Genomic DNA, 24055 nt, shown 5'->3' on the forward strand with positions numbered 1-24055 from the left:
AAACCAATGGATAGTATGGATAGCAAAGACAGTATTATGATTGGAAAAAAAAAAAAAAAAGAAAGAAAGAAAGAAAAGAAAAAGCTTTAAATGAACAATCTAACAGTGCACCTTCAAGAACTAGAAAAGTGAGAGAAAAACCAAAGCCAATATTAGTAGAAGAAAACATGAAGATCAGAATAGAAATAAATCAAATGAAATGAAAAACAACAATATGAAAGATCAATGAAACAAGAAGTTATTTTTTGAAAAGTTAGCAAAGTAGAGAAACTTTTAGTCAAACTAACAAAAAAAGAGAGAAGATCCAAATAAATAAAATCAGAAATGAAAAAGGAGACATTACAACTAATATTGCAGAAATTCAAAGGATCATTACTGGCTACTATGAGCAACTATATGCCAACAAAATTTAAAAATCTAGAAGAAATAGACAAATCCATGGATACACAAAACCTACCAAGATTGAACCAGGAAGAAATCCAAAGCCTTACAGAATAATAACAAGTAATAAGATTGAAGCCATAATAAAAGGTCTCCCAGTAAATAAAAGCCAGGGACCTGTTTGCTTCCCTGCTGGTTTCTACCAAGTATTTAAAGAAAATCTAATACCTATCCTATTCAAACTATAACAAAAAGTAGAGGAGGAGAAAATACTTCCAAACTCATTCTATAAGGCTAATATTACCCTGATATCACAATCAGATAAAGATACACCAAAAAAGTATAACTACAGGCCATTATCTCTGATGAATATTGATGCAAAAATCCTCAATGAAATAGTAGCAAAACGAATTCAACAATATGTTAAAAAGATCACTCATCATGAACAAGAGGGATTTATCCCTGAGATGCATGGATGGTTCTACATATGCAAATTAATCAATGTGATACATCATATCAACAGAATAAAGGATAAAAACCATGTGATTATTTAAATTGATGCATAAACATCATTTGATAAAATCAACTTCTCTTCATGATAAAACTCCTTAAAACTGGGGAAGAAAGGAACATATCTCAACATCATAAAAGCCATGTATTACAGACCCACAGATAGTGCCCTACTGAATCGGGGAAAATTGCAAGCCTTTCCTCTAAGATGTGGAGCACAACAAGGATACTCACTATCAGCACTGCTTTTCAACATAGTACTGAAAGTATTCACTAGAGCAATCTGGCAAGAGAAAGATATAAAGGACATCCAAATTGGAAAGGGAGAAGTCAAATTGTCCTTGTTAGTAGATGATATTATCTTATATTTGAAAAAGACTAAAGACTCCACAAGAAAACTATAAGAATTTGTATACCAATTCAATAATGTTACAGGATACAAAATCAACATACAGAAATCAGTAGCATTTCTATATGTCAACAACAGTGAACAATGTTAAAAGGAAATAAAAAAGTCATCTCATTTACAAGAGCCACACTGATATGGTTTGGCTCTGTGTCCACCCCCATCCCCAAATCTCACATCAAATTTTAATCCCCAGTGTTGGAGAAGGGGTCTGGTGGGAGGCAATTGACTCATGGGAGTGTTTTCTAACAGTTTAGCATCATCCCCCCGAGTGCTGTCTCATGATAGAGTTTTCATGAGATCTGGTTGTTCAAAAGTATGTAGCACTTCCCCTTTCAGTTTCTCTCTTTCCTGCCAGCCATGTGAAGGTGTGCCTGCTTCCACTTCACCTTGTGCCATGATTGTACTTTTTCTGAGAAGCAGAAGCCTACACAACCCACAAAACCATGAGCATATTTAAACCTCTTTTCCTTATAAATTACCCAGTCTCAAGCAGCTCTTTATAGCAGTGGGAGAAATAGAAAAAAAAAATCCCAAAGTTTATATGGAACCACAAAAACCCAGAATAGCCAAAGCTATCCTAAGCAAAAAGAACAAAACTTGAGAAACCACATAACATTACCTGACTTCAAATTATACTACAGGACTATAGTAACCAAAACAGCACAGTACTGGCATAAAAACAGACACATAGGCCAATTCATCAGAATAGAGAATCCAGAAACAAATCCACACACCTACAGTAAACTCATTTTTGACAAAGGTACCCATAATATACCCTGCAAAAAGACAGTGTCTTTAATAAATGGTGTTGGGGAAACTGGATATTCATATGCAGAAGAATGAAACTAGACCCCTATCTCTCCCTATACACAAAAAATCAAACAAAGATCAATTAAAGACTTAATATAAGACCTAAATTATGAAAATGCAAGAAAACACTGGGGAAAATTTCCAGGACATTGATCTGGGCAAAAACTTCTTGAACAATACCCCACAAGCACAAGCAACCAAAGCACAAAAGAACAAATGGGATCACATCAAGTAAGAAATGTTCTTCACAGCAAAAGATACAATCAATAAAATGAAAAGACAACCCACAGAATGGAATTAAATATTTGCAAACTACTCATCCTGGAAGGAATTAATAACCAGAATATATAAAGAACTCAAATAACTCTATAGGAAAAAAAATCTGATAATACAATCAAACTATAGGCAAAAATTTGAATACATGTTTCTTAAAAGAAGACATACAAGTCTTCTTACATACAAGGCAAACAGGTGTAAGAAAAAGTGCTCAACATCATTGATCATCAGAGAAATGCATATCAAAACTACAATGAGTTATCATCTCACCCCAGTTAAAATGGTTTGTTTATATCCAGATGACAGGCAATAACAAATGCTGGAGAAGATGTGCAGAAAAGGGAACCCTTGTACACTGTTCATGGGGATGTAAATTAGTACAATCACTATGGAGAATAGTTTGGAGTTTCCTTAAAAAACTAAACATTGAGCTACCATCTGATCCAGCAATGCCACTGCTAAGTACACAACAGAAAGGAAATCAGTATGTTGAAGAGATACCTGCACTCTTATGTTTGTTGTAGCACTTTTTCTAATAGCTAGGATTTGGAAGCAACCTAAATGTTCATCAACAGGTGAATTAATAAAGAAAAGGTAATACATATATACAATGGAGTATGAATAATAATTCAGCCATAAAAACAATGAGATCCAGTCATTTGCAACAACATGGATGGAACTTGAGATTATTGTGTTAAGGAAAATAGGCCAGGCACAGAAACACAAACATCACATATTCCCATTTATCTGTGGGATCTAAAAATCAAATCAATTGAACTCATGAATATAGCAGAAGAATGGCTACCAAAGGATGGTACATCCCATGGGGAATGGGAAGGAGGTGGAGATGGTTAATGGGTACAAAAGAAATAGAATGTATTAAAGCTACTGTTTGATAGCACCATAGGGTAACTATAGTCACTAATAACTGGATTGTACATTTTAAAATACTGTAAAATTGTAATTGGATTGTTTATAACTCAAAGGACAAATGCTTCAGGGGAGGAATACTCCATTCTCCAAGATGTACTCATTCTATGTTATATGCTTGTAAAAATATCATGTACTTCATAAATATATATACACCTACTACGTACCCATAAAAATTAAAATAAAGAGTAGAAAGAACTGTGGGAGAGTCAGCTGTAAGAGAAAGGAGCTAGTTCCACTGGCCTGTGTCCCTATAGCACTTCAGATCCTCCTTGAGAGTTTGGGCAACAATAGAATCTAATTACTGATCTGTTTTTTCCCCAGCTACACTATGAGTTCCTCAAAAGAAGAGGCCATGTTTATTTCCTTTGCATTCACAGTGCTAGCACAGTTCTTGGCACATATTAATTACTCAACAATGTATGTGAAAGAATGGAAAGCAATAATATAGAATATGAGAGAAAGAAAAAATGGAAATGAAGAATTCAATTGTAATAAAAGAAAGATATAGAACTACACAAACATATCATACAATGTAGGACTACATTGTAATTTATCACAGACAAAATATAATAAAATGATAAGAACATAAAGTGATCAAAAAGTTGACATATATTAAGTCAAACTGTGTGCTAGGCACTCTATATAGAATTACACGAATCTTGGCAACTACTCCACAGGGTGCAGTTAATTATGTACATTTTGTAAATGAGGGGATGTGTGTAGATAGACTGAATACCTTGCACAAACCTCAGACAAGTTATTTCCAAGAATTAGGCTCTTCCCAGTATCACAATGGCTGCCAGCATGATGACAGATTATGATGAGAGCCAAAATTGCATCTCAGGGTTTGGCATATATATATTCAATTAATCAACTTTTTTTAGTGACCCACTGTGGTCGACAAGGTGTTATGCATGTCAATAAAGAAATGGAAAGACCTGATATTTGAAGTTAAAGAACTCAAAAATCTTATACAACGGATTAAGTATATCTCTAGAAGGGGAAACAAAATGTCAATGAATAGACATTTATTCAATTATTCATTAATTCCTTCACTCACCATTTATTCATTTTCTCATCCAAAATTCTATTTGAGTGCCTACAATGCATCAGGCACTATGTCAAGGTTAGAAATAATCAGTGAACAAAGCAGATAATATCACTACCTATGAGGAGCTGTCATTCGGGAAAAAGGCTATGGAAAAAGCTAAATCAAGAAAGAGAAATAGGGTACAGAGCAGAAACGGAGGTGAAGAAAGAAAAGGGCCTAGGGAACAAACTTAAAGAGACCTTTCCTTCAGTTATATGCAAGTCTTCACTTAAACTTGCACAACATCAAGAGAGGCTGCATCCTTAAAAGGGCAAGAGTAGCTATACTCATATCAGATGAAACAGACTTCAAGTCAAAACTGTAAAGAGAGACAAATGTTATATATCTCTTTATTTTATAATGACAAATGGATCAATTCAACAAGAGGATATACCAGTTATAAATATCTACGCACCCAACATCAGAGTACCCAAATATACAAAGCAAACATTCTTAGACATAAAGAGAGAGATAGACGGCTATACTATAATAGTTGGAGACTTTGACACTCCATTTTTAGCAATGGACCAATCATTCAGACAGAAAATCAATAAGGAAACATTGGAGTTGAATTACATTTTAGACCAAATGGACCTAACTGACATTTACAGAACACCCTATCTAACTGCTACAGAGTGCATATTCTTCTCATGAGCAGTTCATGTAACATTCTTTAGGATAGATCATACATTGGGTGACAAAATAAGACCCCAAAATTCAAAAAAAATCAAAATTATATCATATATCTTTTCAGATCACAATAGAATAAAACTAGAAATCAATAACAAGAGTAATTTTGGAAATTGTAAAAATACAGGGAAAATAAATGACATGCTTCTGAATGACCAATGGGTCCATGAATAAATTAAGAAGAAAATTAAAAAATTGAGAAACAAATAAAAGTGGAAACACAAGATACCAAAACCTACAGTACATAGCAAAAGCAGCAATGAAAAGGAAGTATACAGCAATAAATACCTATATCAAAAAGATAGAAAAATTTCAAATAAACAACCTCATAATGCACCTAAAAAAACCAGAAAAGCAAAAATAAACCAAACCCCAAATTAATAGAAGAAAATAAATAGTAAATATCAAAGTAGAAATATAAAACAAAAAAATACAAAAGATAAAAAATTAGTTTTATGAAAAGATAAACAAAATAGGCACATCTTTAAATAGACAAGCTAAGAAAAAAAAGAGAGAAGATCTAAGTAAATAAAATCAGAGATGAAAAAAGATGGCATTACCATTGATATCATATAAACACAGAGGACCATTGTGAACAACTATATGCCAACAGATTGGGAAATCTAGAGTAAATAATGTCCTGAATACATATAACCTACTGAGATTGAACCATAAAGAAACAGAAAGCCTGAACACACCAATAATGGGTAAAAAGATTGAGTCAGTAATAAAAATCTCTTAACAAAGAAAAGTCCTGAATCAGATGAATTTACTGCTGAATTCCACTGGACTTTTAAAGAAGACCAGTACCAATTATTCTCAAACTATTCCAAAAAATTGAAGGGAAGTGAATTCTTCCAAACTCATTCTACAAAGCCATCATTATCCTGATACAAAACCAGACAAGAACACAACAAAAAAGAAAGCTACAAGTCAATATCCCTGATAAACATAAATGCAAAAATCCTCAACAAAATACTGGCAAACCAAATTCCAAGGTACATCAAAAAGATTTTTAACTACAATCCACTGGGATTTATCTCAGGCATTCAAGGATGGTTTAATACCACATCAACAGAATGAAGAACAAAAACGGTACGATCATTTCAATAGATGCAGAAAAAGAATTTGATAAAATTCAACATCCCTTAATAATAAAAATTCTCAACAAATTAGTTATATAAGAAATATCCATCAACATAATAAGGCCATATATGACAAACCCCCAGCTGACATTTTACTGAACAGGGAAAAATTGAAATCCTTTTGTTCTCAGATATGGAATAAGGTAATGTTGCCCACTTTCACTATTTTTATTCAATATGGTACTGGAAGTTCTAGCCAGAGAAATTAGGCAAGAGAAAGCAATAAAAGGCATCCAAATGGGAAAGGAAGAAGTCAAATTGAACTTGTTTTCAGATGGCAAAATAATCTATTTAGAAAAATCTAAAGAGTCTACCCATCCCCCACCAAAAAAAAAACTGTAGAAACTGATAAATGAATCCAGGACATTTGCAGGATGCAATATCAACATACAAATATTATTGGTATGTCTATATGCCAATAGTGAACAATCTGAAGAAGAAATAAAAAAGCATTTTTCATTTAAAGTAGCTACCAAAAAATACCTATAAATAAATTTAACCAAAGAGATTTTTACACTGAAAAGTATAACACACTAATGAAAGCAATTGAACAGGACACAGAACAATAAAAAGATATTCCATGTTAATGCTTGGAAGAAATAAGATAGTTAAATGTCTATACTACTCAAAGTGATCTACAGATTAAATGCAATCCTTATAAAAATACCAATAGTAATCTTCACAGAAGACACATGTATTCATGTATTCATCATAGCACTCTTCACAATAGCAAAAAATAGAATCAAGCTAGATGCCCATCAATGGTGGACTGGATAAAGAAAAATGAAGTACATATACATCATAAAATATTACACAGCCATGTCTTTGCAGCAACATAGATGTAGACCATCATCCTAAGCAAACTAATTCAGGAATGGAAAACTTGCAAACACTGCAGGTTCTCATTTATAAGCAGGAGCTACACACTCGGTAAACATGGATATGAAGATGGCAACAGACACTGGGGACTACTACTATGAGGGCCATGGGTTGAGAAACTTCCTGTCTGATACTAGCTCTCTAACTGGGTGATTGGATCATCCCCACACCAAACCTCAGTGGCATGCAATTTATCCACGTAAAAACTTTGTACCCTCTGGGAAGTTAAAATAATAAAAATAGAATAAAAAATTCTAAAATTCTCATGGAACCACAGAAGAATTCAAATAACCCAACAATCTTGAGCAAAAGAACAAAGCTGGAGGCATCACACTATCTGACTTCAAAATGTGCTACACAGGTAGTTAATTAAAGCAGCATGATTCTGGCATAAAAACAGACACATAGGCCAGTGGAACAGAAGATAGAGTCCAGAAATGAGCTCACATATTTACAACCATCTTATTTTCTACAAAGACTCCAAGAAAATACACTGGGGGAAGGACAGTCTCTAATAAATGGTGCTAAGAAAATATGGATATTCACATGCAGAAGAAAAAAAAACTAAACGCCTATTTCTCACTATATACAAAAGTAAATTCAAAATGGATAAGAGACTTAAATGTCAGAGCTGAAACTATGAAACTACTAGAGAAAAATATTGGGCAAACATTTCAAGACGTTGGTCTGGGCAAAGATTTTCTGGATGAGACCTCAAAAGCACAGGCGACAAAAGCAAAAATAGACAAATGAGATTATATCAAGCTAAAATCTCCTTCACAGCAAAGGAAACAAACAATTAACACAGTGAAGAGACAACCTACAGAATGGGCAAAAATATTTGCAAACTATCCATCCAACAACAGATTAATAACCAGAATGTGTAAATAACTCAAACAACTCAAGGGCAAGAAAACAAATAACCTGATTTTTAAAATGGGAATAAAACCTAAATAGACACATCTCAAAAGAAGGCATACAAATGGCTAATAGGTATATGAAATCCTGTTACGTGCAGAAACATGAATGAGCCTGGAGGACATAGTGTTAAATAAGCAAAGCACAGAAAGAAATATATCGCAAGTTCTTACTCATATGTGGGAGTTTTAAAAGTTGGTTTCATGGAGGTAGAAAATAGAATGCTGATTACCTGAGGCTGGGAAGGGGAAGGAGAGGGGTGAATAAAGAGACACTGGTTAATGCGTATCAAAATACAGTTAGATAGAACAAATAAATGTTAGTGTTTGATAGCACAACAGGGGGACTGTAGTTAACAATAATTTCTTGTATATTTAAAAATGGCTAGAAGAGAACATTTGGAATGTTCCCAACACAAAGAAATGATAAATATTTGAGGTGGTGGATATCCCACTGACCCAGACTTGATCATTACACATTGTATGCATGTATTAAAATATCATGTGTACCCCATAAACATGTACCATTATTATGTGTCAATAAAAAGGCCTATGCAGAGCACATATATTCCGTCATTCATTGACTCTTTCATCCATTCATTCATTTATTTGAAATATGCATTTGATTGCCTAGCCTACATACAACGTGTCAGGCACTGTATCAAGGCCGGAAATAATCAGTGAACAAAACAGATAATATCCCCACCTTTAAGGAGCTGTCATTCTAGAAAAAAAGGCTTTGGAAAAACTGAAGCAAGAAAGAGGAATAGGTCATAGGGAAGAAACCAAGATGAGGCAAGGAAAATGTCTAGGGACCAAATTTAAAGAGACTTTCTCCCTCAGGGACATGCGAGTCCTCACCCAGCTTGCAGGACCTTGAGAGTGACCGCCTTCTTGAAGTCTGTACCATAGGTGCCTGCCTTTCTCTGGTCCTCATCCTGATAGGAAGACACCTGAAATACGGGGTTGCCTTTTTGTATATGGTGGTCAGGTAAGGTCCTACTAAGATGTTGCCATTTGAGCAAAATCTTGAGGGAAGGAAAGGGCGTAGCTGTCTGGTGAGAGAGTGCTCTAGGCAGAGGGGACAGCTAGAGTAAGGCTAGGTAAGGTGCGTACTCTCCATACTCATACTTGTGCCATCCTCTGCTACTTTCCTGTGTGTACATTATACTTCAATAAATGCCTACTTAAAAAATTAAATGTGCCCCACTTTTGTCACTGCCACCAAAGACATGTCAGCCTTGCTGTGTCTCCTGTTCTGCCCAATAGCCCATGATTCGCAGCGTTTCTCCATGGGGATCTGTCCCTGAAAATGATGAAGGGGCTGGATCTCAGGTAATAACAGAAAAGTTCAGTGAGCAAGAGAACAGCACAGATATAGGTCAGAGCGGGAGTGATGAAGGTATAGGCATTACTCAGAGTGGTTGTGGATAAATTAATGATACTTCCATGGAATTTTTCACATTGATCTGTGTTTGTGAAGTTTCCCCTCCTTCAGAGATACTATAGTAATTTCATTTTTTTTTTTTACATTCACAATAAGACCTTAAAGACAATGTTTGTGCTTCGATTCCTTTTCAAAATTTTAGTAGCACAGGCAGATCTCATCATTACGTAATTATAGAGTTCTCAGGTACGTGATTTTTTGATATGCCTGTGGGCAATTTGTACTCAGAACTTGCCATTTTGCAGTAGAATTGAGAAGATATTACACAGTGGAGGAACTGAACCATTGTTTTACTGGATGCCAAAATGGTTACATTAACTATATGATTTAGATGGTTAGCTTGTTTTGATTCACAAAGAGGGAAAAAGCTGGGGTGGATGTGACAGATATGGCTGAAGATGTTATTGTTAACTTTCTTAGCTGGTTTGACGACTATATGATAATGATATTTATACCTTTTAAATGGTTCTGAAAAAAATAGAAGAGGGAGAAAGAGAGACAGTGAGAGAGGCATGACATGCTAAAAGATTTATAATTCTTGAATGAGATTGGTGGATATGTGAGTAATCATTGTACTAATCTTTAATATTTTCTTTTATGTTTCCAAATGAGAACAAAAGATAGGTATTCATTAACTTGGTCAAAATTATAAGACACAGCTGAACAAGAATAAAAATACTCATTACAGATGGGAAAGTGTTCAAAGATAATCCACGTTAGGAGGCATGAAATGGTTAAAGAAAAAGGAATAATCTCATTAAGCTATTGCCAGCTGGGGCTGGCTGGACTGGGTCATGGGGAAAGGGTAATGAGACGCCAGTGCCAATCAGATAGTAATCAGATAGTGATGATTGTTTGAAGAATAGGATAATTTACTTGAGGTAGATTTCGGTCTAAACAATTCTCTTTCTATCACATTCAAGACAAAATTCCTCCTCACACTGTCTGGAGGAAAGCAAATGCATACAACCAATTTTGAAGCACATGCACTGGAGGAGAAAGAAACTATTTCTATATTCTATGGTGTAGCCTCTAAAAACAAAAATAAATAGCTAGAGGTGAAAGGAAATACAGCCACAATGTGACACACTTTGAACTCTGAACTTGGAGCAATTGCAGATGGAAAAATTGAGTATAAAATCATCAACCCAGCATTATTTACAATGTGACCTAGAAGTAAATCAGCAGATGAGCTACTTGCATTCAATGTGGGAGTAGGAAAGGTGGAAGCGGATGCGTTGTCTATCCTCTTCTCAACACCATTTTCCTCTGCCTTTTCAGGCTCCCGTTCCCTCAACCTTCCAACCACTGCCAGCGAGATCAGAGGGGCAATATCTTTCGAGTGGTAGCTCTTATCAGGAAATGGTGTTATAGGTTTTTTTATCTTATATTTTGACAAACATGTTGCAATGTTTCCATCACTGCAAAGTAAGTGGAATCATAAGGCTTTTCAAAGTTCATCTAGCTGATTTCCATAGAATACTAGTTCCATCTATCACATTATTAAAGTTGTTTTCCTCCCTGAGGACATCATCTGTTTAAATAGCTGAGAACACATCTATTTCATGTAGCTGTTTCTGTACAGAGCAACAGGAAGAACTGATTACACATAGTAGAAATATATTAATAGTACACCCACACATATGTGTACATACATACACATACATAGACACATATACACAGATTTTATATTAAGTTCTAGAGTATCAACTTTCACCTCATCACATTCCTTTTCTTATTATCAGGAAAAGTAGGGTTGTACTAATTGCTTGTCTATCGTGGTAAAGAATGGGAGCATGGGTATCCAAGCTTCCAGATAAACAGCATCTTTTACCCAGTAATGTGGAAGCTAGGCTAACTAAGCAACTGTAAATATAGAGAGCTCTTTGAATAGCAGAAAAATGTACAGAGGAAGAGGGAAATGATGTTAAGATAAGGGAGCTAAGGAAGAATCTTAGGTTGCTGATAATGACAAATGCTCTGGAATCTGAGACTCTAATCCCAGTCTCTGCAGAGTCTTGAAGAGACATGACCGAACACAATTTGGCTACTTTTTAATCAATGGCCTGTGTTGAAAGGTGTCAATCTGAAAATTAATATGAGCAATTTTATTTTTTTAAAGAAGGATATTATTAGAAATTATAAGTTTTCTCCCTTGGCGATTTCTCTCAAGTAGCTGTATCTAATAACAGGAAAAGCCAGACACGAACTCCTGTAGTAGCATTATTTAATAATGCTCACGGCACAAACCTAGGCACATTTAACGTTCCAATTCCAGCCAAATATAAATGGTTTCTTAGTGGACCTCTCTTACTTCCATCCATTTTTAAGAGTATGTTAGGTCGTAATGAGAATGATCATGTTCCCTTTGCTTTGATTCTCAGTGAATCTGCTCTTTGGCCTCTTTGCTCATCCGTGGGAAAAATCAGTCATATAAGAAGCTAAAATTGAGCAAGGAGCATGCTAGAGGTTTAAATTAAGCAGGCTTCTTTTGCTAGGGCTACATTTCTAACGCCTTTTAAAATGAACATTTTATTTCTCTAGTAGATAATTCCAAGAAATCAGACGAAATGTCTTATCTGGTAAATGAAAACAGTTAATTCTGAAGTCTACAATGTGTAAGATATGTGGACTTTGTTCCATATAAATAAGGTGCCACTTTACTATACAACAGCAGGGCATGTGTAAATGAGGAGAAACATTTATGATGTATGCCACATTGACCTAATATCTCCAGAATTCTGTCATGATTGGCTGGGTGATGTTAGGAAGAGGTAAGATTATCTCTATTCTCTTACCCCAACCTCCCAACCCAAAACCAACATCTTGGAGAAAAGAATTCAAATATAAACTTAAGAGAAAAAGAAAGCAGAAGAGAGCAGGGAGGGGAGAGGGGGGAGAAAGAACAGGAGGCCAGTGAAATCAATCTTCAGTATCCTTGCCCTCACTTCCCTGTCAATGTCTCAGTCTCTATTAACCCTGCCAGCCTCCTTCAGAAATATTGCTTCCTGAATTCTGGATTCTGCTCCCTCGGAATTTTAAAAGTGGATCATTACTTATGATTTTATTGTGAGCTATTGAAAAAAATTAGGCATAGAAGTTGAAATATGCGTTTGTAGGAAATGTGCCAGTTCATATAATGAAAGATAGTTGAACAACATGTGTCCGTGGGATGATAACAGCTTTGAGTTGGCTCCAAGCCCAGCTTTGGCAATTTCTAGCTGAGAGCTTAGGGGCAAGTGACTCAATCCCTCTGGGTCTCAGATTCCCTCATCTATAAAATGGGGGGATGAAAATACCTGCTTTCAAAAAGGGTCGTTTTAAGGAGTAATTGAAATGATGTCTGTAAAGCATCTATTGTACTTGCTTAAGAACATACTTGATCAATGTTAGTCCCTGATGTTGATTACCTCCCTGCTCCTTTCCAACACTTTCTTTTCCTTTACCTTTCCTCCCCTTTCTGCCCCTTTCCTGTCCTTCACTACAGCAAGGAAAACAGCAGTGGGTTCTGTATGTGAGATCAACACACACACCAGGTCCCTGATGTTTGCCTGCACAACACTGTTCAGATTTTATCTGTCGCCCCATACTCTCTTTGGCTGCACTTGTGTCTTGGACCCTTGGCTATCAACACTCGGAGAGTTCTAGACATTGCTGTTATGTCTGCTACTGCAGTCTCGACCACTGCTCCTTCATCTCTGTCATCTCTAGTTGTCTCTCCCTCCCTTTGAGTAGGCTCTGGGCTCCAGAACTGTCCCTGTTGGACTCACCGTAGCAGGACCCAGGCCAGACCATAGGAGACCCACCTAGGCTCTCACTCCTCACATTGCTTCCAGAATCTGAAGAAGCGCTGTTACAGGGGCTGGGCTCTGGCTTCCTCAGCAGCTGCCTGACGGGATCTGGTGATGTAACTTCCTGTGAGCATAAACCTTGGCCACACGAAGCAGAAAAGAGGATGAAGTGAACACATTCATTCCTCTCCCATCCTTCCTCCAATAGTCTGAATAGCCTATCCAGAGACCTCTTGAGGCAACGTGATTAGTTATGTGTGGTGAAGCAATCTCCTCCTCAATAACGTGTCACCTTGTTTTGTTTTGCTTTCCCCCATCCTTCCATATCTCACTTCCCTTTCCCCTTCATTCTTGTTTCTCTAGGATTGAATCTTCCATGAATGTATTAGCAATTAAGCCTTGCATAGTTAGTAGGGTTCAAGGGAACCTGAGCTAAGATACTTGTGAACTACATTTTCCAGGATCTCTTGCCAGTTGTCTTCTGGATGGATTTGGTAAAGTAAGAGGAACTAATGGGAGGCAAAAGAGAAGGAGAAGAGAAAAGTCAGGGTGCCCTCACTCTCCCACTTCAGAGACAGCTCAGAGGTAGTAGCTATGAGGTTTCCCTGGGTCCTTCTAGCTCTGGAGTGGGAGTAGACACTGCTGTTGGTCACCTTTGAGTTGCCTCAGTACCCCATTTTACTTTGGCAACCATTTTCTTCTGTTAAATTTCCCCTTGTAAACCATCTGGCGTGGGCTCTTTATTTCTTGACAGGACTCTAAGGTTACACACAACAATAAAAAGTATTATTTTATCTACCTGTGTTTGTGGTACGACTGTGATATTATCTTTATAAGATACATTTGTAATTGTAAAAATCAATAACACAAGAAAACTGGGTTTTTGACAAATTCAAAGGAAATGATCATAAGAAAGTTCTATGGGTTATCAGAAAAGACATCAAATTATTATTTTGGCCGTTTAAATGGCTTCCCAGTTAATACAAACGTATGTCCTACAATCACCTTGTAAGCTGCCCGTTTCTCTTATATCTTGACAGTGGCTACTGATCTGACTGTATGCATCCTGGGCCTGGTAGGTGGCAAATTAGTGATGTTAGAATGTGCATAATATTATTTGGTAAATGGGATTCAAATTTTATTTGTTTCCATACCTCCCAAGGTGCTTATGAGAAACAAAACAGACATCCCCCCTTACCTCCACTCCATGTTAGTATTGAGAACACACACATTTTCTTTCTGCAGTGTATACAACTTTCTAAAATTGGCCCCCAGGTGCTTTGCATTTATAGTGAATGCTCTGTAATGGCTCAGCAACAACTTCTGGGATTTCCTTCGATAACACGCATGGGCATAGTGTAAACATGATGGCAGAAATACTTCAGTGTCTAGGTGCAGGGACATATGTGGACAGGCTTGCCCCTGAATTGGGGAAAACAAAGGCCTCTCCTCTGGAAGGTGTAAAGGGGAGCACACGTGGTATGTGAGCACCCATTCACGGCCATCTGGCAGTCAGAGTAACAGTAAGGAATTGTGAAAGGGAGCTTGAAAGGACAGCAAATCCTTGCAACAATTTGTTTTTTCCTCGCCAGGTTTTATTTTTTCCATACAACCTGCAAAACTGAAGTTTGTAGTTCCAAAAACTCTTTCCCAGCCATTGTCTGCATAATAACCTCAATGCTACACCCACACTGGAGAGACAGCCTGAGCCAACATGTGGCATCCTTTGGGTGGCAGAAGTGCATGTGCTCAGGGCTTCTGTCCTCTCCCCACCTATGACTTCAGTCCACAGATATCCTGTTTTTTCCCACTATCTAGAAAAGATGATGCAACCAGAATGCCTTGGTCTGGAATCTCATGATAACAGGCAAGGAGAAATTTGGGGCCTCTGGATTTCAGAGAACATACCTTATATCATCAGCAGCCTCATGTGGAAATATTCCACCTAGACAAGAATCAACCCATACATACTACTTTTATACATTCTTAGACTATTGAAATACTTCTGCACTGCTTGGAAGCTAGCAGTGTCTCCATATCTCCTGAATCCCCCACATGACCCCAGCCATGTAGGACACATTGGCCAAATCTTCCCATAATCCACCAATTCAAAGATTTACCATAGCCATGGCATGAGGCCTCCAATACCATGTCACAGCATGAGAATGGAGTCTATGCTGATTGACTGGTTGTCATAACAACTATTAAATAATTTAATATAACTTCTGCAGAGAAGGTACAAGATACTTAAAACTAGCATGATTCATCTCAGAAGTTTGTTTCTTTGTCCAAGTGACTAGAGTGACTGAGAATTTGAGTCCACCAGGATAGCTCTTCTCAGCTGCCAAAAGATGTTACAGGTTGCAGATGGTGCATTTTCTTTAGTCAGTTGAGATAAAGCATGTCCAGCCTCTGTCTAAACTTAGCATTATATGACGAGATTCTTGCCCTGGGGACCCTTCCGTGAACTTATCAGAGAATCTCTCCTGCATGCGTGGTTTTGCAGCTCCCAAGCAAAGAATGGCATGGCGGCAAGTCAGCATGGTGGAAGCCAGAGCCTCATGCCTGATCTACCCCAGCTCCAGCTGTGCTGTGAGACATTTACGTGACAGCCTGTCTGTGCCTCAAGATGAATCACAGAAAATTAGGGATGCGAAAGACCTATTAGGTCATCTAATCCATATCCTGCCATTCACAATCCCTCCCCTATGCTCCATTTCCTAGTGCATCACCCAGTTTGGTTTTAAATAGCCTGGGATATGGAAAGTGTTGCCTCCATGCTTTCTCCATCAAGAAGCCTCTTTAGCGCACCCAGCTGAGGATTTGATGCTTGATTATTGTCATTTTCTATATATAGTGATGTCATAGTTATTCACTTGCCCCACTCCACCCTCCAAATAGCTCCTGAAAATAGTGAGAAAGTGGGAACAGTCTCTTTTATCGAAAAAAAAAAAAATGCCAGTCTCGGAAGAAACAAAGTACTTGGTAGAGAAACGGAAAATGATAACCAGTCTGTGTTACCTTATTTCAACTTCTGGTATTTTAGTTATTTGCTTATTTAGCATTGTTCAGCTTCTGCTTTCTTTAACAATAGCTAGAAGTATGACTAAGCACTATTATTGGCTTTGGTTTTCACATTTACTTCTGTTTTTGATTTTTAAAATTTGATTACTCATCCGTTTCCTGCCTAGATTGTATTGAAGATTCCAGCCCATCATTGTGATTCAAGTTAAGACTATGCAAATATTCTAAGAGTTTACCCACTCTGTTTCCTAATCTTTGTCTTTCTAGTTTTACCGAAACTCAAGAGCCAAAACTGTAAGTGTGGTACACCCCTTCTTGACAGTCATGTTTTTAAAATCGTCTGTGTTGTTCTTTACGAATGTCCAGGCAGCCGACCTCCTCACAGATAGCATGCAAGAATGCATTTGTGGCTTACCTTAATCTGGCCTTTTAAGCAAGGCTCACTGCACACAGACCGCACCATTCCACTCTTGTTCATCTGGATTTTGTAATCATCAATGTTCAGCACTCCTTCATGCCAGGTTCCAACGTGAACATAGTCATAGCGATTAGCTTCAGTGTACTGCAGATTCATGATGTCATACCTGCAAGGAGCAAAACATGCATGTCTTAGAGAATACAGACATAATGTAGAAAACAAAGAAAGTTGGGAAGTAGATAATAATGGAAATAAGAGAACAGCTAGAATCATCTTACATCAGCTACTGCCAATATTTTAGTTTATTTCTTATGTTTCCTCTGATTATCTCAAATACGTATATTCCATTCTTCAATCTCTGTGTATCATCCATAATCACTAAAAAATAAATTACTCTTGTACTTTTCTCTCTGCTTATCCTCCAAAAAATAATGTTATGTTTGCTAAGTTGATCATGTCCTTCAAATTATTGTTTACTAAGTTATTCTTTGAGTAAGTATCAATAAGAACATTAATTTTTTTATTTGATTACTTTAATCCAAATTTCTTTTTCACATTCAATTGTCATTTTCATTACACTGTATTAAAAGGGGTGAGTTTTATCAAGCCTGGAACCTTTTTTAAGGTGCTAATAGAGCAAGAAATCTGAGAAAGGCATCTTTAATTAATAAGGATATTGAGGATTTAATGTCTTGTGCACTGACATTTAAACTAATCTCTTCCCTGATTAGGATAAATATTTTTGAAACCAAATAACTGGTATCAGTTATTGCAGTTATTTGAAATGCCGGAACACTACACAATGGCAAAACTGACGCTTAGAACTCTTCACTATAGTAATCATTTCACTATATACATACAGTATATCAAAACATCATGTTGTACAGCACACACCATGTATGTATATGATATAGGACATTCTCCGATGCAATCTAAAGAACACAAGATCTAACATCGGAATGTACAAGCTGGTCTCTTTTCTAACATTTTAACAGTAGATTATACTACTTAGGAATGCCACTAAACTCTTTAAGCCTCATGTGATTCTTGTGGAGATTTATTAAGATAGGCATGTAAAAAAGTGCTTTATAATCTGGACAAATGCACTTGTCCTATGGTCAAAATGCTTATGTTCACCCCCTTCCATTCATATGCTGAAAATCCTAACCCCCAAGGTGATGGTATTAGGAGGGGCCTTCAGGAGGTGAGGTGATGCAGCCATGAGGACAAAGTCCTCATGGATGAGATTAGTAAAAGCAGCCTTAAAAAGCTTTCTTGCCCCTTCCACCACACAAGGAAACAATTAGAAGGCGCCATCTGGGAACCAGAAAGCAGGCCCTCGCTAGCCACCAAATCTGTTGGTGCCTTGTTCTTGGGCTTTCCAGCCTCCAGGACTGTGAGCAATACATTCCTGTTATTTGTGAACCATACAGTTCATGATATTTTGCTATAGCATCCCAAATGAAGAAAGACAATCTATAAGGCAATAGCATGATTTCATTCCTATTTCTATTACTATTCATGTCCTAAAATACTCTGGTTATTTTCATTACTATATGAATACTGGAGAACAACTTTGTACTGGCATAACCATTTATGTCTCAGTCATGGGAACTCCAGCATTCTTACATCTCCTTTCCATGTTGCTGTTCACTCTGTAATCAATGCTGCAGTTTCCCAAACCTGCATGCTTGGTTGCTCCTTACTAGTTTTGCAAAGTGGGTTTCTTTTCCGCAGTACCTATGCAAAGTGCTCATCCTCCTGGAGTAGAAGATGAATCATGAACTCTTGCTCTTTGTGCTTGACTGAAGGAAATGGCAATAAATCAACACATATTCTTCTTCATCAGCTCTCTTCATCCCTCTCCCATCTCACACACTCCTGCCTAATCCCTCCTGCAATTATTTCTCTCTAAACTGACTCATGCTCACAATCCCTCTCAGCCTACCACTTCAGGAGGCTACAGCCAATCAAACTAAGTTGGCATCTGAAACCTATTGGCTGTATCTAGCCTAGACTTATTATTATTATTATTATTTTATCTAGACAAGGAATGTCAGTTGATTGGTTTTTCTGCCTGTTCTTAATTTGCAAATGCATTCTGTCACCCAAAGGGTAGCTAATGGCTTCTCCACCTCCAGATTCTTGCAATTTCTACAAATAGTTGTCCCCTAAAAGAAAAGGGTACTCTGGGAAAGTAAAAAAAAGCTCTCCTTTGCCAGGTAAACAAAATGCACTTAGAATGAGAAGAGAGAATGGTACTCCCAGAGCACATTTTTCATCTCTTTGCTGTGTGGACTTTTGACTAATACAGAGTTATTATCCCTCAGTTGCTAGACATACCAGAAAGTTCTTCAGAGTATCTTTCTGAGTGATATCCAAGTGAGAATTAACTGTAGGCTGCTGGCTCACACTCATCCTGTTGATCAATGACACTAATCTACACCTCTGATATCTTTCCATTTTAAATTCATTAGAGCTATAGAACCTCTTGTACTGTTGTGAGTGCTTGATGTGAGTAATTTCCATTTTCATTTCCAGGAATTTTTGTGTTTTATTTCAGATTACATTATTACAGCTTCTCACATACTCACAAAGAAGGCTTTGCTACAATGCTGGCTCTAGAATGTCTTTTTCCTTTAAATCAGTTTCCAAAGACTTTATTTTAGCTTCCTCATTTGCTTTTTCATAACAGAAATCAGCTCACACTTCATTAGCATTTAGAAACAAAAAAAATTCACAATATTTTGGTATAAAACACATTTTTAAAAAAAGTCCCAAAAGCTAGGAAAAAAAACTATTGAAAAATGTCAAGGGAAAATTACCGACTTCTTTTTAAAAAGCCTTCCTCATACTGCGTGTGTTACTGAACACTGCCTTTTCTTTTGACCCCAGGGTTCCTTCCAGGCATGTTGGTCTTTATTTTGGAATTTTTTATGCTATAAATTACATATTCACAACATCCTCTCAATGCATTCAGTTTACATTGTGTGATGATTAACTGAAGTAATAAGCGGGACCAAAAGCATGAACACTGGTATGACAGGAGGAGGACGTACAGGGAGATTTTCGAAACAGAAATTGAAAACGGATTATGCTAACCAATTGCAAGCAAAAGGATATGATCCCTAAGAAAAGACCCAGGGGAAAGCTTAAGTAAGATCTGAATATTTAATTAAAGATGGAGAAGAAACAAGCTAAAATTATGCACCTACATTTTAGATAACTTGTAAAGAGACAGGAGTAAACTTGAATTTATGAAGTATCAAAAATGCATCTGGCCTTGTGCTAGGCACATTGCATGCTATCTTTGGGAATCACTGAAGGAAGGTTTACATTCTAATTCTGAGCCCTTATTGAGCCTAGTGTCCAGTGGAACACAGGATGAAAGAGGATTTACAGATGCTGGTAGTCAATGTTCTGAATCTCAGACCCACTTGTTGCTCCTGGTACCATTTCCTTGAAGCTTTTCACATGCCCAGTTCCTGAATTATTCCATCTACCCCACTTGCATTCCAGTCAAAACCTGCTCCCACCTAACTAGCAGCTTGGAAGAAATCTGAAAAATTGATCATTTTAATTGCTGACAATGACTGATATCATTTATCCTTCCTAGAGCTGTCAGATTTTAACAGGGAGAATCCAGTTAGCTCTCACAAGGTACTCCCTAAGTGCAGGACTTCAAGCTGACAATAAAGAGATACATGGAGGCTTATTTAGGGTCAAACAGTCCCTTACAGTACTTCTGAAATGACATTAAGAAGGTTGCCAAGGTCGGGCATAGTGGCTTACACATGTAATCCCAGCACTTTGGGAGGCCAAGGTAGATGGATCACTTGAGGTCAGAAGTTCAAGATCGGCCTGGCCAACATGGTGAAACCCCATCTCTACCAAAAATACAAAAAAATTAACCAGGCATGGTAGCACACACCTGTAGTCATAGCTACTTGGGAGGCTGAGGCAGCGGAATCCCTTGAACCCGGGGGGCAGAAATTGCAGTGAGCCGAGATTGCACCACTGCACTCCAGCCTGGGCAACAGAGTGAGACTCTTTCTCAAAACACAAAAAGAAGATTGCCAGCCATGTTGCTAATTTTAGGATCTGCTAAAAGGCAGTGTGATGTTGCCTGATTAGAAGCCTCAGAGTGAGAGCACTTGCCTCCACAGCTTGCAATCTGTGGACATTAGGTGAGTTCCTTAGTTTCTCTGATATCCAGTTTTATTATCTTTAAAACAAAGACAATGATCCACCTACAGCAATGGAGATGACATGATTTGATGTTCCACTTGAACACAGCATATGCTTTTCTAAAAAGCTCTAAGTCTGGGACGTCATACACTGAAAGGTTACAGGGCCTATAAGGCCCTGGGCTTGCTGAGTGGCAGCCAAACTGAGGGCCTTTTTCCTTCCTCCTGAAGGTGTTAATTCTTCTGCCATTCTGATTATGCCTTTCCTAGGAAATTGCGTATGAATGAACACAACTATTCTTGATACTAACAAAATTTCCTATGTACCAATTATGCTTGAGCTAACTGGTAGTATCAAAACAAGTATTGCAGAGCAGACTGTATGTAAAATGGCTTGGAGAGGATTTTATGCATATACCTTAGTTTACTTTTTAATCTGCTTTTTGTTTGATTAATTCTTTAAAAGCCATAGGGACTCAATTCCAAAAAGAAAGTTGTTTCCATTCTTGCTCCAGATATGTTAGCAGAAACATAAGTTAGCCTGAGGAGAAGGGAAACATATATGCAGGACTTAGTTCTCTTTGCATATTGAGCTCTTTAACCGAGTGTAATAGTCAAAATATTTCATAACCAGAATGGTATATAGTTAATCAATCAGAAAGACGCTGGCCCAGTACTGGCAAGGTCGGAGAGGTCTCTGCTGGCCAAGTGTACTTTCTTTAGTTTCCTGGGCTTGCAGGGATGTCCCAAGCATTCTGGAAAAGGGGTCAAGTGATAGCTGAGTAAGGGGGTGGCACTGGTAGAATACTGGGTATCGGGTGTTGAAAAAGAAGTATTTTAATATTTTAAAAAGTAGTGTGGTCTTTGGTAATTTCATCTGATATTATCCCTGGACTTTTTGCTACCTAGTTGTTATCTATCCTCATGACACCCAGAAACCATGGAACCAGATGAAGCCATAGTTGCCATCTGTCTGGCACAGGAAGGCTCACAAGGTTGTTTAGATTCATTACTGAAAAGATTACCTTCCAGGAGCATCTCCTTTCTCATCAAACCACACCTCCTCTCCAGATACGCCGATGAATGAGGACTTGATGAGGAAGTCCAGGAGCTTGCTGCCGTCGATGGGCTTCATGGCATCGCAGAGGCCCACATGGCCAGGGCAGAGGGCATGGTGCATGTTCTGCAGCCCATGTGCCATGGCATAGATGGCATTGATGACAAACCCCATCTTACTGTCCTGGACATAGTTTTCTTCTAAGCTTTCATTGCCTGTAACAATAAAAATACATCACTACCAAGGTCACAATAATAAAGACTAGGCTCCTAGGTTTAATTCTCAAATGCTTTTGGGGATTCTCAGAGGAAGGGAATGAGCAGTGACACTGGCAGAAGCCAAGCCCACCTGTGCAAGCTTTGAACTTGTGGCTAGCTCTAGTGGATTCCACCTGCAAATGGTTTATTCAGTTTTATTCTCTCCATTCAATAATGGTTTTATGAGATATAAAACAAATTCCAGAGAGGTGAAAATAAAGGACTTTCAAATATTGTAAAGAAATCCTGAAGGAGTAATGGAAATAACTCTTATTCCCCCTTTGTTTACAGGAATTTATATGAAAAATCTCCTATATCATGGTACTGAAAAAACATTTTTTATTCCTTTAGGACAATCCACAGTTTACAGAAATTCAGTTTATGCATTATCTAAACCATGGTATTTTCTTTTGGTGATTCTACTATTTTTTTCATTTCCAGGGCCACAAAACTCCAGAGGTAGAACTGGTCAGTATGAATCTCTTCTTATACAAGGTTGATGGGACAGAAATATTTAAATCAGATTTGCTAATTATTGGAAACTCAAGCAAAATGTTTCTTGATGAAAGAGTCACACTACACATTAATTTTAACCTTTAGATTTTACCTGTGAATTTCAAAAAGCCTGCAATCAATTCTACCTATGTCACAGGTGATCAAAACTCCCCTACTGCCAAGCAGGTTCATAAGAATGGTATTGTGTTAGATATAAGCTCCATATTGGAAGTCTAGACTTCAGGACATATATATGGATGAGAAATTTGGGGACCAACTGGGTTTGCTGACATAAAGGTAACAGGTTTGGAAAACAAAAAATATATTTGGGAAACATCACTGGCATAATTCAGAGACTTTAGTTGATTCCTGAAGTTTGCTTCTCTCTGCAGTGAACTTTTCCTCCCTCATTTGACTGACAGTGGGGGGTTGATGTGATGTGTGCTTGAAGTACTAGAAGGTGGGAAAGTCAGCAATTTAGCTGCATATGGGGTTGAGAACAACATGGGGCTCCTCACACTCCCTGCTAGCTGCCCTCTTTGTTGCAACCTAAATAGGTCACTGGACACTAAGGTCCCCAGGCTAAGACTAGCAGAGGAATATTTAGGAAGTTAGACAGTTTGAGTCTTTAGAAGAAACGGTAAAGAGTTTTGACTTTGATGTCGAACTTGGGACAAAAATGGACACGTTTAAAGAGTTCTATTTAAAAGCCTATCTATTTAGATGTAGTCAAAAGTTTGAAAAAGATTTACTTATATCTACCCTGAGAGTGAGATATAAAATACCCAGGCTAGGTTAAAGGGGAAGAAGATTAGATTTTAATCCATTTTCGAGCTTTTCGTGATAGGATATTGTTAAAAGTGTAATTTGCTAAAGCAATATTTTCCTGATTGGAAGGAAATTTTCCAAGTGGAAATGAGGAGTAAGATAGACAGGAAGGGCATTTTAAAATCAAACTGCACAAAATAAGTATAGAAAGTTATATAAGAAAGAAAGCAAAGATCCTCTTTCCAAAAATTGCAGAGTCATTTAAACAGAGTAGCTTATGTCTGTCACCCAGAACCCATGGCCATTTTTGTTGGTTTTCTTTCTCTCCCTCTCCAACTTACTGGGACTATAAAAGAGGCAAATTTGTGCCATCTGCCTGGTAACTCTTAAGCAAGCCCTTATAGGCTCGTCCAGAAGACCAAATGCTAAATATTAAAGCTACTAGAATCAGAGAAATTGCCAAGAGTTAAAGAAAAAGAAAGAAAGAAAGAAAGAAAGAAAGAAAGAAAGAAAGAAAGAAAGAAAGAAAGAAAGAAAGAAAGAAAGAAAGAAAGAAAGAAAGAAAGACAAA

The 24055-nt window shown here is 37.4% G+C and overlaps 1 protein-coding gene across 2 annotated transcripts in view; it reads right to left on the bottom strand.

The window, feature by feature from the left end:
* GRM1 (glutamate receptor, metabotropic 1) overlaps positions 1–24055 on the bottom strand; it is a 485478-nt gene that overhangs the window by 62567 nt on the left and 398856 nt on the right. For both annotated transcript variants that reach the window (XM_011959442.1, XM_011959443.1), the window contains exons 5-6: positions 21933–22179; positions 16718–16886 (exon numbers count right to left, since the gene is read on the bottom strand). In XM_011959442.1, the coding sequence (XP_011814832.1) occupies positions 16718–16886; positions 21933–22179 (416 nt within the window). The remainder of the gene's footprint in view (positions 1–16717; positions 16887–21932; positions 22180–24055) is intronic.

This window comes from Colobus angolensis, unplaced genomic scaffold, assembly GCF_000951035.1.
Source record: "Colobus angolensis palliatus isolate OR3802 unplaced genomic scaffold, Cang.pa_1.0 Scaffold493, whole genome shotgun sequence".
In the NCBI taxonomy this organism is placed as follows: Eukaryota; Metazoa; Chordata; class Mammalia; order Primates; family Cercopithecidae; genus Colobus; species Colobus angolensis.